General features: G+C 38.5%; 2 protein-coding genes across 2 annotated transcripts; both read left to right on the top strand.

Moving 5' to 3' along the window:
* Positions 1–116: 116 nt before the first annotated feature.
* On the top strand, positions 117–10,782 carry LOC140793374 (pre-mRNA-processing protein 40C). Its single transcript, XM_073144822.1, has 17 exons — positions 117–323; positions 972–1,428; positions 1,507–1,647; positions 1,757–2,014; positions 2,106–2,709; positions 2,790–2,953; positions 3,073–3,110; positions 4,300–4,378; positions 5,253–5,720; positions 6,170–6,253; positions 7,545–7,685; positions 7,804–7,910; positions 8,029–8,140; positions 8,535–8,678; positions 8,825–8,971; positions 9,430–9,552; positions 10,303–10,782. The coding sequence occupies exons 2-17, from the start codon at positions 1,027–1,029 to the stop codon at positions 10,600–10,602; spliced, it is 3,312 nt and encodes a 1,103-aa protein (XP_073000923.1). The 5' UTR covers positions 117–323; positions 972–1,026; the 3' UTR covers positions 10,603–10,782.
* A 736-nt stretch (positions 10,783–11,518) lies between these two features.
* Positions 11,519–13,224, top strand: LOC140793297 (small ribosomal subunit protein mL103 (rPPR7)-like). Its single transcript, XM_073144694.1, has one exon. The coding sequence runs from the start codon at positions 11,552–11,554 to the stop codon at positions 12,818–12,820; it is 1,269 nt and encodes a 422-aa protein (XP_073000795.1). The 5' UTR covers positions 11,519–11,551; the 3' UTR covers positions 12,821–13,224.
* The last annotated feature ends 48 nt before the right edge of the window (positions 13,225–13,272 follow it).

Raw genomic sequence — 13,272 nt, 5'->3', positions numbered from 1 at the left:
AACTATTCCTGTCAGATCCCAATCTGCGAGAAATTAGTTTTAGGCTCATGAATAATTTTCTTCCGGCCCATTGGATCAATTCGAAGCTCAACCAAGACCCAGCCCTAAAAGGAGGAGGCAAGAAGCCCTCCGCTTCGCCGCCAACCCGAAAGCCCGCATTGCCTTCGTAATCGTATCGATTTCACTCTCCTCGCACCTCCAAATCCAAATCCCTACGCCGATCGCACTTCTCGCGCCGCCATCACCACGGTCGTCGCCCCCCGGCCCCCTATAACGGAGCAGTGTCTCTTCGTGTCCCTATCTCCTCCTCTCGCTCTCCTCAGGTTCGTGGGACCTCTTCTCCCTCGTCTAGGGTTTAACTCATGCTTTCCGTTACTTTTCTTCGTTCATTATCTGGGAGAGAGGGTTCTTTTCATTCTTGCTACCTAGGAATTTGTCAAAATCAAAGCTTTGCTGGCTATGGTACTAGATTTCATTCTGTAAGAGGTCTCCAATTGATTTCAGTACAATTCTTTTTCCATCTTATAGTAACATGTTGAGCATAAAAGACGCGTAATTGAACTTTTCTTGGCTTTAGTACAACCGTTTCTGTATCCAGGGATCACGTAAAATGCTGGGCTCTTTTCTAAATAAATTTTAAGTTTGCTAGTCCATGCACAATTTTTCGAACGTTAGCTTGTACAACATAGAAATTTTACCTTCCCACTCGGTATGAGTATTCTTTATTCTCTTTTAGCATCTTAAGACAGTGTAGTATTGGAATGTATTTGTCATATTAAACCTTAGTGGTATCAAATTGTTGCCCCTTGTAGTTCTAGTTTTTTTGTTGAAGATAATTGTTATTTAGTATCTATAGGCACAAAACTCGTTACATATGGCTTGTTGCACTTTCAATCCTTTGTATATGCATAAAACGTTACGTCTGATTTCTTGCATTTTTGGCTTTGTATTTTCTTTAAACTTTTGAGAAGGGACGGTGTATTGTCAAAGCATCCTGCAAATTAAGAGATCGCATTCACAGTTGTTATGTCAACACCGGTGTGGATTGCTCAAGAGGTTCAACATTCAGCTCCTAGTGAAACACAGAAGTCCCAAAATGCAGAGGCACCTATTGGAGGGCAAAATTCTGCTCTGCCAGATTCAATTAGAGCTCCTTCAAACTTGGTTTCACCTGTTCAAGGACCAACTTCTAGTGCAGCACCAACAACTTCATCTTCTCCACCCGAAGGTTCTGGTCCATCATCAACAGTCACTGTTCCTGCAGCTCCATCTGCAAACCCACCAAGCCCAAGGAACACTCTCATAAATGCAAATTCGCCAAAATTTGCTGCCTCACCAGGATATGCTGTTCCTGCTCCTCCATTTTCCTATAGTGTCTTCCCTAGGGCGAACTCTGCACTTGGGAACACACAGTCTATATCTGCTCCAGTAAAATTCTTTACTGGGTTAGTTATCTATTTAAATATTTTAATTTATTAGTTGGTAACTTATGCTATTTACTTCCAGGTTTTCAGGCTGGCTCCTCCTGTGCCTGCTGCTGCTCTTCAGCCACCGGTTCCAGGACAGTATATGGGGAACAGACCTTCATTCTCATATAATGTGGTCTCACATGCTAATGCTGTCTCGCCAACTGTTCAACTTAACACTGTAATTATCATGGCTTTGTTTCATAAATCTACTGTGGTTTCTTATATTCCAAGGTATACATCCTTATTGGTTAGGTTGCTCAGGCTTCAATTAATGTTGCTTGTCTCAGGCTGCTAATCAATCTCACTTTCATGGTGGAAAGGTTGTTCCACCAAATACTGCTGCATTGCTGCAACCTCCAGTCCCAGGGCAATTAGCTCGCCCCAACGCAATTTTCTCTGGTTCTGTTGCACCAAACCTTCGTGCACCTGCTCAATTGCCTTTACCTTTTCCAAGAAATCTATCAAACCCAGCTAATTTTTCTTTTAGTGGAAATCTGCAGCAGGCACCAGCAGAAACCTCTGAGGGAAAAATGCCTTCCAATACAGTATGTTTTGGATCATTCAATTGTTAGTTATTAATATTATGTTTAAATTTTCTTAAGTGAGCTTCAATCTATTAATTTTGGATGACAACAGGCAAACCCTGATGTTGTTGCTTCCGATACTACTTCTGGAGTATCTGTTAGTTCCCAGAATGTGCAGTTGCCTTCTGGTCAGCCATCAAGTTCTGTGGCATCATGCACAAATGATAATGAAAATTCTTCAGGTCTGATCATGCCAACAACTCCATCTTTTGCTCCACGTCCTGGGACATCTCCTGGACTACCTACTACAATAAGCCAGTCGACAACTGTGATTCCTTCTCTGAAGAATATAGTTGCATCTCCTGGTTCTCTGTCACAGACTTCAAATGCTGCTCCAACTCCTGGTCCAGTTTTACAAACTGTTCAGCAGCAGCTTTATCCAACTTATCCTTCGGTTTCTACCATTGTTCCACCTCCTCAGGCTCTATGGTTAAATCCTTCGCAAGGTAACTTGCAGCATACCCCATTTCTACCATATCCTGGTGGCCTTCCTGCAGCTTTGCCAGTGACGATGCATGGTATTTCTCCTGCTATTCCATCAACCAGTATCCAGCCTCCTGGTGTTTCCACGATTGTAGGTCCTGAAGAATCGGCGTCAACCATCTCAGGCTCTCATCATCTTTCGAACACTTCAGCCCTGGAATCACCTTCCACCGGTATCTGTTAGTTTCCTGTATCCAGTCACCAAGAGTATCAATAGGTTGCAATTTTCTCACTGATATGTTATATCTTGCAGATCATCATAAACAAGCTAACGATCTCCAAAAGGAAGAAGCAACTACAAAATATGAAGATGCAGATGTGTGGACAGCACACAAGACAGATTCTGGTGCTATATACTATTACAATTCTGTTACAGGAAAATCAACTTACGAAAAACCTGCCGATTTTAAGGGGGAGGTAGTTGCACAGAGGAATTACTTTATCAAGTAATATGTCCATTCTGGTTTATGAGAGAATAATCTAGTGATGCTCCTTAGTTAATCAAATCTTTTTTCTTCTTTTGTTTTCTTTTGCAGATTGAGAGGATTACAGCTCAGTCTGTACCAGTTTCATGGTATGCATGAATAACTTACTTTCTATATTTCAGACATGCTGCATTGGATTTTATTTTGTTAAAATGAATCCATTTTATTGTTTCGAAATTCAATCATGCAGTAGAATTTACTTGTGGCAAATTCAATCCAAGTTGTTTACTTTTTCATGTTGATAAAGTCTCTTTTGGCTTTGAATGAAGTTTCCTTTACAAAGTGTAAGGCAGAGCCAAGGATCTCTTATTATTTGTTTTAGCCTGATAAGTTTCAACTTTCAAGTGAATTATTTCATTGTCTTGATGTAAAAGTTCAAAGCTTATACTGTACCTCTGTTCATGCTTGCAAAAACAATAATAGTTGCAACTAGTTAACTTTTGCTCTTCAATGTGTTAATTCTGGTCATTTAATTTTTGCTGCGTGCTAGTATTTGCACTCATCTTATTGTGATGGATGTATATGCACTTCAAAATAGTCAATCATATTCAGGGTTGATAGTGTTAGGCATAAAGGAAATAACTTTTATTTTTATTGCATCAATTTGTGTAAAGTTTAAGTTTTCATGTACGTGTAGGATGGTTCTCAAATTAGTTTCTGACTATCCACTATAATTTTCATTATCCTTTGGGCTTTTCCCTGCCAATATATGGGTAGTGGGCGACCTATGCATTTGCAACTCCTTAGATTATATGACTAATTGCAGTCTGATATCAAGTATTACATACGTGGTTAATTCTTAAGAAAGTCAAATTTAGGTGACAGGAGGCATTTCAATGAGATATACAAGGTTAATTAGTCAGCAGGAAGATCACTTTGGTAATGATAGTGAATCTTGTCTTCAAAGAGAAGCCATTGTATATACAAAGTACAGATGAAAGAGTCTAGACAAAATGGGTTTGCTTTTGGTATGTGGATTGATTTTCGTCTCTGAGGCATATAAAAGCCAGAGAACAAACAAAACATGAACTGTAACATAGTCCAACATGAAGTGATATTTAAGGTGTTTATGATTAGTTGTTTAACAGCTTAACTTATGCGAAGTAAACTGTGCTAGACTAATCAAATTTACTGTGTTCCAGACTTTCAGTTATTGTTCTATTTGTCCCCATACAAGGTATGCTAGTATGTTTTTCCCCACATAGAAATCATAACAAACAGATGCTATTCAAAATTTGTTCTATATATATGCTTATACTGGTTCTCTTTTTTGTTCAGGGAGAAACTGGCTGGCACAGATTGGACCTTAGTAACTACAAATGATGGAAAGAAGTACTATTATGATACCAAGACCAAGGTAGTTTGTTTGGCAGTGAAGCGCAAATAAATATTGCCTTAATATCATGATATTTGCATGTTTAATGTGAAATTCTGAATTTATTTCTTGTTACTTGTAGAGTTGGATATTCTTCTGTTCTAGAATATGTTTGTGGTCTTAACAGCACTAACTCTTACTCAGCATCCTAGTTTGGAATGTAAGACAAAGTAGTCTTGGTCTGAGGTGGTTTCTTTATTTCTTCCTGCTTATTTGCATCAGTTGCATACTTGTATGTATATGTTTGCGCAAAAGAACTCTTTCCAAATCATGTTTTTCTTTTTCTCTCTGAAGAAGGCTCAGGTTCAAGATGTTTACTACTTTACTGAAAGTCATCCTCTTTAGGTGAAAATCAAAGTAACCTAATACTGTACTTATCTAATAATCTTTAGCAAGTGTGTTGGCACTCGGTCATGTGGCTCTCTTATAGAGTGGTAGTATTTTGTGTCAAGATTATGGAGTTGACTGCTGATCCAAGATATTTGTTAATTGAAGAAACTACTAATGCCTCTTATTTGCTGATACAACATTTTAATAGTATTCTGGTGAAAGATTTCTTGTAAGTGACCTCAAATTGGATTTAGACATCTTATTGTTGTCCTTCGTTATTATTTGTATGACTCTTTATAAATGTGATAACCTTGATGATGTTATTTGAGTGCTCAAAAGGTATATCATTACATATGTTTCATGATAAGGACAGAATTTAAATTTACTGAAGTGCATGCCATTTCTTCTTCTATATCTGTTGTTTTCTTTCAAAGGAGGAGGTACTTGTTAGCATCTATATATTTATGGTCGGTGCTTATCTGATGAATATTGAAATATTGAATTAATGAGATTCCCACTAATTCAGGTGAGTAGCTGGCAACTCCCACCAGACATTGCTGAGTTGAGAAAGAATCAAGAGGGTGATTCCTTGAAAGGAAATGCAATTCAATTGCAAAATGCTGTGATTTTGACCGAGAAGGTATCGGCAGCTGTCAGCATAAGTGCTCCTGCAGCGCAAACTGGTGGGCGTGATTCAGTGGCACTCAGGGCTCCTGCTGCACTGGTTTCTTCATCTGCATTAGATTTGATTAAAAAGAAGCTGCAGGATGCTGGTACTCCCAGCTCACCCTCACCTCTTCCAGCTTCAGGCTCTGGTACATCTGATTCAAATGGCTTAAAAGCAGTTGAGCCTACAACTAAGGAACCGCAGGTTTCAAATAGCAAGGATAAATCAAAAGATGCTAATGGGGATGGAAATATGACAGATTCCTCGTCAGATTCAGATGATGAGGAAAGTGGACCGACTCAAGAGGAATGCATTATTCAGTTCAAGGTAATGTCAATGATTTCTTTCAGTGTTTTATTAAGTTCAAAGAAGAAGCGTCTTCTGAATCCCTTAATAAAATCGATAAATTTTAACAAAGTTAATAACTTTAACACAAAAGGGCATTGGTTAGATAGGTCATCCTTTTCCATTCAAATGTTCTTATCCAATTGATATTTTCATCTTCAAAATCATTTGTCAATTTGGATCACTAGTATATCTTGTGCATTACTGAACTCATTCTCCCAGGCTGACAACCTCTAGAGAAATAGGGTAAGAATGCTAAAGCTCGCCTCCCCATAGAACCCTTCTTGGCAGAAGCCTTGTTGTTGCCTTATTGGAATTGAACAAAATCTTTTTATACTTGCTGAGAAGTTTTAAATTATTTGGGATATTTTGGATATGGGATAAAGAACTGTTTTATTAAATTTGAATGCTTCATCTTTTCTAAACTACAGGAGATGCTCAAGGAACGAGGAGTGGCACCATTTTCAAAGTGGGATAAAGAGCTGCCGAAGATAGTTTTTGATCCACGCTTTAAGGTTTGTTGAGTCTAAAGATTACAAATTTTGGACCTTTCCTACACCTGGAACTCCTTGTCTCAGGTCAGACCCATATATCGTGTTCACTTTGTGGCAGGGAATTTTTTTTACTTATACAGATATTCTTTTCGTCATGCTAAAAAGCTTTCCTTGTATGTAAAACTATTCATATTCAGTTATAGGCAATTCCTTTATTCATTTATATGTTTTTTGTGGTGTGGATTCATATATAATAAAGCTTTTTTTGATGATTGAGGTACATCAAGGCTTTAGTCTTTTGTAGTATTATCTGTTATCACAAAATATAAAAGATAGCTAGATGTTAGATATGCTAAATTGTGCTGTAGCTTATTGAAGTACTTGTTAGCTGTAATTGCAGTGTTGAGTAATTGTGCCTGATAATTTGTTGCCAGAAAAAGATGTCACTCACAAAAAAGTGCTAAAGCATTTTATAATCATCTGGAATTGTAGATGCAGGAGGAAATAGTATAGGAATTTTTAGTAACAAAACACTACCCCAATAGTATAAAAATTTAAAGGACAAAACATCACCATTACATTAACTCCACCATTTAGATATGAGTCCTCTTCCTAAAGCAACTAGCAATTAAGCGTACAGCATATGACTAGATCTTGTGTATCATTGGACATTGTTTCATAAAAAATGCAACTGTCCCCCTTGATTCTCTGTTTATCCTCATTAATTAATACACAAAAGGAAGAAATCCCATATTCTATTTTATTTGACTTCAATGGGCTATCTTTACTACTTTTATCATTGTATGTCATAGTTCAATCCTGAATTGTATATTTTGGGTCTACAATGATGTATTTAAATTTCTCCTGATTTACGTCCATTACAAAATGTAGAAAGTTCCACAGGGTACGAGATGTAGAGTTTTGTGCCTACACTGTTAGTATTCAATAGATGATATGTTCATTCTTTTATCTCACGGTACATATTCTAGCTGCATCAGCAGACTACTATATCAAGTGTCAATATGGTATTTGACAATTGATTAGGGGTAGAATTTTTGACAGTTTATTTACTTAGTATTTCATGCCTAGAAGGGTAAGAGCTGAAAGTTGTTGTATATAGGTCTTTAAATGATTCATCTTAGAATATCTTCTGGCTTTTGATATTACACTAAAGCATTTATTTTCAATAAGTGGTCCCTTTTATTTAGCTCAGTGATGATTTAGTAGCTCTCTGTTTATGTGCTAGCTTTCTTCTTGTTAATAATAGTCTAAAAATGTTTTAGAGATAATCATACAAGCGGCTATTCTGCAGGCTGTTCCAAGTTATTCTTCCAGGCGAGCTATATTTGAGCACTATGTCAGGACACGCGCTGAACAAGAGCGGAAAGAGAAAAGAGCAGCTCAGAAGGCTGCAGTAGATGCATTCAAACAAGTACTAGAAGAAGCTGCAGAGGTACTATTTGTCTCATATTCTACTTTGAACTTTTGGAACGTTAACCTTTAAGAGTTATTCAGTGGGGATCTATTTTGAAGTTTCTTATTATGGTGTCACTAACGCGTCCAATTATCAGGATATTGATCACAAATCTGACTACCAAGCATTTAAAAGAAAATGGGGCAGTGATCCCCGGTTTGAGGGCTTAGATCGCAAGGAACGGGAGCTCCTCTTCAATGAGAAGTATGTATAGCTGCACGTTCATTTCTACTTTTCTATAGGGATGTGATTCTTTTCCTCTCAATTATCTTCTTAAACTGCTTTTCAATTTGTTATCCTGTTTTCATTTCTTTATATACAGGGTAAAGGCTGCTAAAGAGAAGGTGCAATCAATGCGTATGGCTACTATAGCTAGCTTCAAGTCACTGCTTCGAGATAGTAAAGGCATAACTCTGAGTAGCCGGTGGTCCAAGGTGAGTTCCTTGTAGTAACCATCTTGAACTCTGCTACTTGTTCTCATATAACTGCACATGTTTGGGTTCTATTTCTTCTTTTTTTAATATATTAAGCTCTCAAATTTTATTCATCTTATTAAACTTCAAGTCAATTAAATGTGTATGGTGAGACTTTCAAATCCAAATCTGGCATTATCAAGAATTATAATTAGCAGTAAATCTATCTCATTTATCATGGATGTTTACATGGTCCCAAATTACCATATTTTATGTTTTAATCTCTATTGAAACAAACTATTTTCATCTGACGTGCTCACAAAAACATGAATTAGTATCAATTGGAATATTGGATATTCTTGGTTTGCACTATCACTTTTAATTTATCTTCCTATTTGGCTGCTGTATTCTCTAGGTAAAAGATAGTTTTAGGAGTGATCCAAGATACAAAGCTGTAAAGCACGAAGAGCGGGAGGTTTTGTTTAATGAATACATATCTGAACTGAAATCTGTTGAAGAGGAGGTTGAACGATCTGCCAAAGCTAAAGTAGATGAACAGGTAAACATTAGGTTCATCTCCTTAGATTGTTTTAGTGTGTCTATTTGTGGAATTACGGATTTGTCATGTGGTTGTGATATGTTGATTTGATTGCTAGTCAGACAGAGAAATTGATATTATTATTATTATGCAACGTAACTTTCCAGGAGAAATTAAGGGAGAGAGAACGTGAAACGCGCAAAAGGAAAGAACGAGAGGAACAAGAAATGGAGAGGGTTAGAATAAAGGTTCGAAGAAAGGAGGCTGTCTCTTCTTATCAAGCCTTACTTGTTGAAACAATAAAAGACCCAAAGGTAATTTCTCACTGTAAACTTTCATTTTGACATTATGACGAATTCCAGCACTTATTGTTTTTTTTTTTCTGAAGTTAGTCGTGCTCAAGTAATCCTTCCATGTTATTTATTTCTACTAGCAACATCTACTTTGACTACAGTTTTTCTGTATTTAAAGTAGGTAATATTAGCTTTTTGGTCTTGACTCGTGACATCATATGCTAATTTTGATATTTCTTGGATGTGTCTGTCGTGTTTGTGGGCAAATGTATTTAGATACTTAGATATTGATAACTGGACTAATTTACTTGAATGGCTGCCCTAATTTCCTCCATTTTTCTCAGAGTTATCACTTTTCGTACTGCATTAATTTACATGTACTTGTATTATCAGAAGGTAATTGCCAAATACTGTGCATTCTCTCTTTTAGCAACTTTGCTGGATCATAGTCAACATTGATAAGCTACTCTCTACCATAGGCATCTTGGACAGAATCCAAACCAAAATTGGAGAAGGATCCCCAAGGCCGTGCTGCAAATCCTGATTTGAGCCAAGGTGATGCGGAAAAGTTATTTCGGGATCATGTTAAGGACTTATATGAGGTAAATTGTTATTGTTATTTCTTGCATGCAGGAGTTTATAATCTCTGCCAATACATTGCGCTAATAAATTTAATTGTTCCTTGAATTTCAGTAAAGTCCAAGTAATGTTTTCTTTGAAGTTTTTGTTGTTCACTAAGGGCTTGTTTGGTTTGAGGCTAAGCGTGAACTTGAACTTGATTAGTTGGTCTCATTTTTTAGTCTTGATTTTTTAGAGAGTGAATTTGGTTAGGCATAAAAATAAAGAAAAAGATGTTTGATTACTGAATCAGATTAGAAATCTCTGAACTCAAACCAAACGGGTCCTAATGCGTTCGACATACTATTCCTGCATCAGTTAAATCAGTCCTACTTTATTAAGAGTAGATTTTTTTTTTTTTGGTTCAAAATAGCAGGTTGGTAACTTGGTAGCTTAAGCTGCTGAATGTCTCAGCTAACTTGCTCAATTCAAAGGGAGGATAAATTAGTGATGTAGTTGAAACTAAGTCATTATATTAGTCGCTATTTTGAATTCATCAGAGTAAAGCATTGAAGAAGAGAGTGTTGATTTTACTTTGAAGCAGTAAAAATCATTTCTCAGCATTACAAGTTAGTAGTAAATAAATTTTTGTTCGATAATTAAACTGAAAAATCCTAGGTATTTATCCTTGGATGGTAAGTATTTGATTTTTGAGTTTGCACTGTTCCAGAAATCATGTTAGTAAACTCTGGTATATTGATGAAACTAAACTCAGTTTTATGTATTTTGTTCAGCGATGTGCACGAGAATATCGTACGCTCCTAACTGAAGTCATAACTGTGGAAGCAGCAGCCCATGCAACAGATGATGGCAAAACCGTTCTAAGTTCTTGGACCGAAGCAAAACGACTTCTAAAGCCTGATCCAAGGTACTCCAAGATGCCAAGTAAAGACCGCGAGTCTATATGGCGCAGATATGCGGAAGACATGATACAAAAACAGAAAAAACCTTCTGATCTAAAGGAGAAACCAGATACAGATGGAAGAAGTAGAACCTCCAGTAGTCTTTCAAGCAGGTCCCATGGCCGTAGGTAGCTTTTTGTGTGTATATTATCTCCCCTTACTTTCTACTCTTCTTTAGGACAAGCTCTGCTTAGATTTCCTTTTCTGTAGCAAAATTGCTGAGTCCCCATCTTGCTATTTTTCTATTACATCTGTAATTTTATCTTTGTTGAAGAGTGATTGACTGCATAAATGAGCTTTTTTTTTCCCCTATCCTCTGATATGTTGCTTCCTCGCAAGACTGAATATGATTTGATTGTGTTATGTGAATATTCAATTATAGCCAGACGAAGGTGCTTGCGTTCCTTGTGACTAATTATGCTGCTGCAGCATTCCACGTCTAATGTGAGTGCACGATGAAATTTTTTTTGCAGTGGCAGGTATTCTGCATTATGAGTATCTTGTTCAAGAACATGGAAGTGCTTTTTTTTGTCACGAACTCATAGATTAGATAAAGAAGTTAACCCTATAAATCAAAATGGAATAATTAGGTCAACCCTAAAAAATGGGCTATAACGATCTTTAATCATACACAGTGCTTTGATAGAAAAAAAACAAACTCACCTTCTTCATAAAATGATAAGATTCAACCACTTTAATGGTTTGCTCATACTAGGGTTATTAAAATAATCAACCCAGCTCCAGATCGTCGTGCATTTAAGACAACGAACGACTTCCAAATATAAATAGCTGAATATATATATATATATATATATATATATCTAAGATTTAGTAATTTATTCAGCCATTTTTTTATTTTTATATAAGTCATTAAATTAGACAAAAAATTATATTTGGAATTCGCTTTTGGTTCAATAATTTTGCCGAGCAGGATTAATGTGGTGAAAAAAAAAAAAAACCCTTTGAGAGGGGTAGTTTGGTCCAAAACTCTAAAATGGTCATCTACTAGTAACTAAAACCCATATACATACCTCCTTTCCATAAACCCTCCTCCCAATTTCCCAAGCAACATCAGCCAACCATGGCCGCCACTCTCCTCCGCAAAAGTACCCCTAAACTTCCCCGCGTCCTCCACCGCTTCCCCTTCTCCGCCCTCCCCGAACCCCTTCCCTCCTCTTCCCCATCTCCATCTCCATCTTCCCCTCCTGCTCCCAAACCAATCCACCACCTCAAAACCCTAATCCGATCCGAACCCGACCCCGACCAGATCACCTCTCTCTTCCTCTCCTCCACCCACCTCCCCCGCTTCCACTCTAACCGCCCTCTCTTCTCCCTCGCCGTTGCGAAGCTCTCCCGCCTCCGCCGCCCCGATCTTGTCCGGAGCCTCCTCGACCCCTTCCTCTCTGACCCCAACTCTCCCAAGTCCGAGGGTTTCCTTACCCGCCTGATCTCCCTCTACTCCTCCGCGTCGCTTCCCGATGCCGCCTTGGAGGCCTTCCTCTCCCCCTCCCCGCACCCTCGCTCCGATGTCTCGCTCTCTGCTCTCCTCGCCGCCTTTCTCCGTAGCCGCCGCTTCGACGAAGTCAAGTCCATCTTCAATCGCGCCGCCGACGAATTCAAAATCGACCCAGGTCTCGTCTCCCACAACGTTCTTCTCAACGCACTTTGTGAGAATGGTGAGCTCGGCGACGCACGTAAGTTGCTCGGTGAAATGAGTGGGAGGGAAGAGTTGAAACCCAATATTGTGTCTTACAACACTTTGCTTACTGGGTATTTGAGGACTAAGGATGATGAGGGGTTTGATGAGATCTTGAAGGAGATTATCAGTAGAGGATTGGAGCCGAACGTGGTCACCTTTAATTGTAGGATTACAAGGTTTTGCGCGAAAGGTGAGAGCTTTAAGGCCGAGGAGTTGCTCGACGTGATGATATCCAAGGGGGTACATCCGAATCTTGCTACTTTCAATGCATTGATCGATGGGTTCTGCAAGGAAGGGGATGCAGCTGCGGCGTTGAGGGCGTTTAAGAGGATGAAGGTGATGAAGAGGATGAACGGGAGCGAAGGCGTGGAGCCTAATGCTGATACTTACATTACTTTGATGAGGAGCTTAGTAGAGAAGGGAGGGTTTGGAGAGGCATTATGGGTATCTAAGGAGTGCTTGGCGAAGAAGGTGGCGCCGCCTTTTGAGGTGGTGAAGGGGTTGGTTGACGGTTTGATGAAGGAATCAAAGGTTGACGAGGCGAAGGCTGTTGTTGCCAAGATGAGGATGGTGGTTAAAGGTGATGCTGTTGATGCTTGGAATAAGGTTGAGGGTGAACTCGCCCTGAAGGAAGAGGAAACCGCAAGTTAGTCTTCTTGCTGACAGACTTTGTCCTTTGGCATTCGAAAAGCAGCGACGAAGAAGATGGATGGCATACAAAGTAGACGAAATCAATTGGGAAGATCAATGATGAGGATCATATAGCAAATATATGAAGCCAAACACAGATAAGATTTTCTGTGTGCTTGTTATTGTTATCGACGCCAGCTGATTTTTCCTGCTCAGCTCCTGCGGTGTCGTTCTTGTTAAACTTAGCTTTACAGTTTTACTCAGGATGTTAGGAACTCTTGCCATCTTGGTTTCATGTGGATGTTGTTTTGGTCTTTTCTCTGTTTGCCTTTGCAGAGGAAAAGATGAATAGACTTTGTGCATGCCTGCGGATTGCTTAAAAATCTATTAAGAATATTGCGAGGTAGAGTTTCCTTTTTGTTCCACTATATTCTGCCATTTAATGTGTGTTGGGTGCTCTTCTTGTTGCTATA

The sequence above is a fragment of the Typha latifolia genome, chromosome 8 (genome assembly GCF_019914945.1).
Source record: "Typha latifolia isolate L0001 chromosome 8, TyphaL0001v2, whole genome shotgun sequence".
Taxonomy (NCBI): domain Eukaryota; kingdom Viridiplantae; phylum Streptophyta; class Magnoliopsida; order Poales; family Typhaceae; genus Typha; species Typha latifolia.
Note: the sequence above shows the minus strand (reverse complement) of the source record. Positions and strands in the feature narration are given on the sequence as shown.

What these genes read in the sequence shown, in the direction of transcription:
- LOC140793374 (XM_073144822.1), top strand. Translation starts at nt 1,027, where the DNA reads ATGTCAACACCGGTGTGGATTGCTCAAGAGGTTCAACATTCAGCTCCT. An exon ending in CAGTCTGTACCAGTTTCATG is followed by an intron (nt 3,111 to 4,299) that starts GTATGCATGAAT and finishes TTTTTTGTTCAG; the next exon opens with GGAGAAACTGGCTGGCACAG. An exon ending in AAGCTAAAGTAGATGAACAG is followed by an intron (nt 8,679 to 8,824) that starts GTAAACATTAGG and finishes GTAACTTTCCAG; the next exon opens with GAGAAATTAAGGGAGAGAGA.
- LOC140793297 (XM_073144694.1), top strand. Translation starts at nt 11,552, where the DNA reads ATGGCCGCCACTCTCCTCCGCAAAAGTACCCCTAAACTTCCCCGCGTC.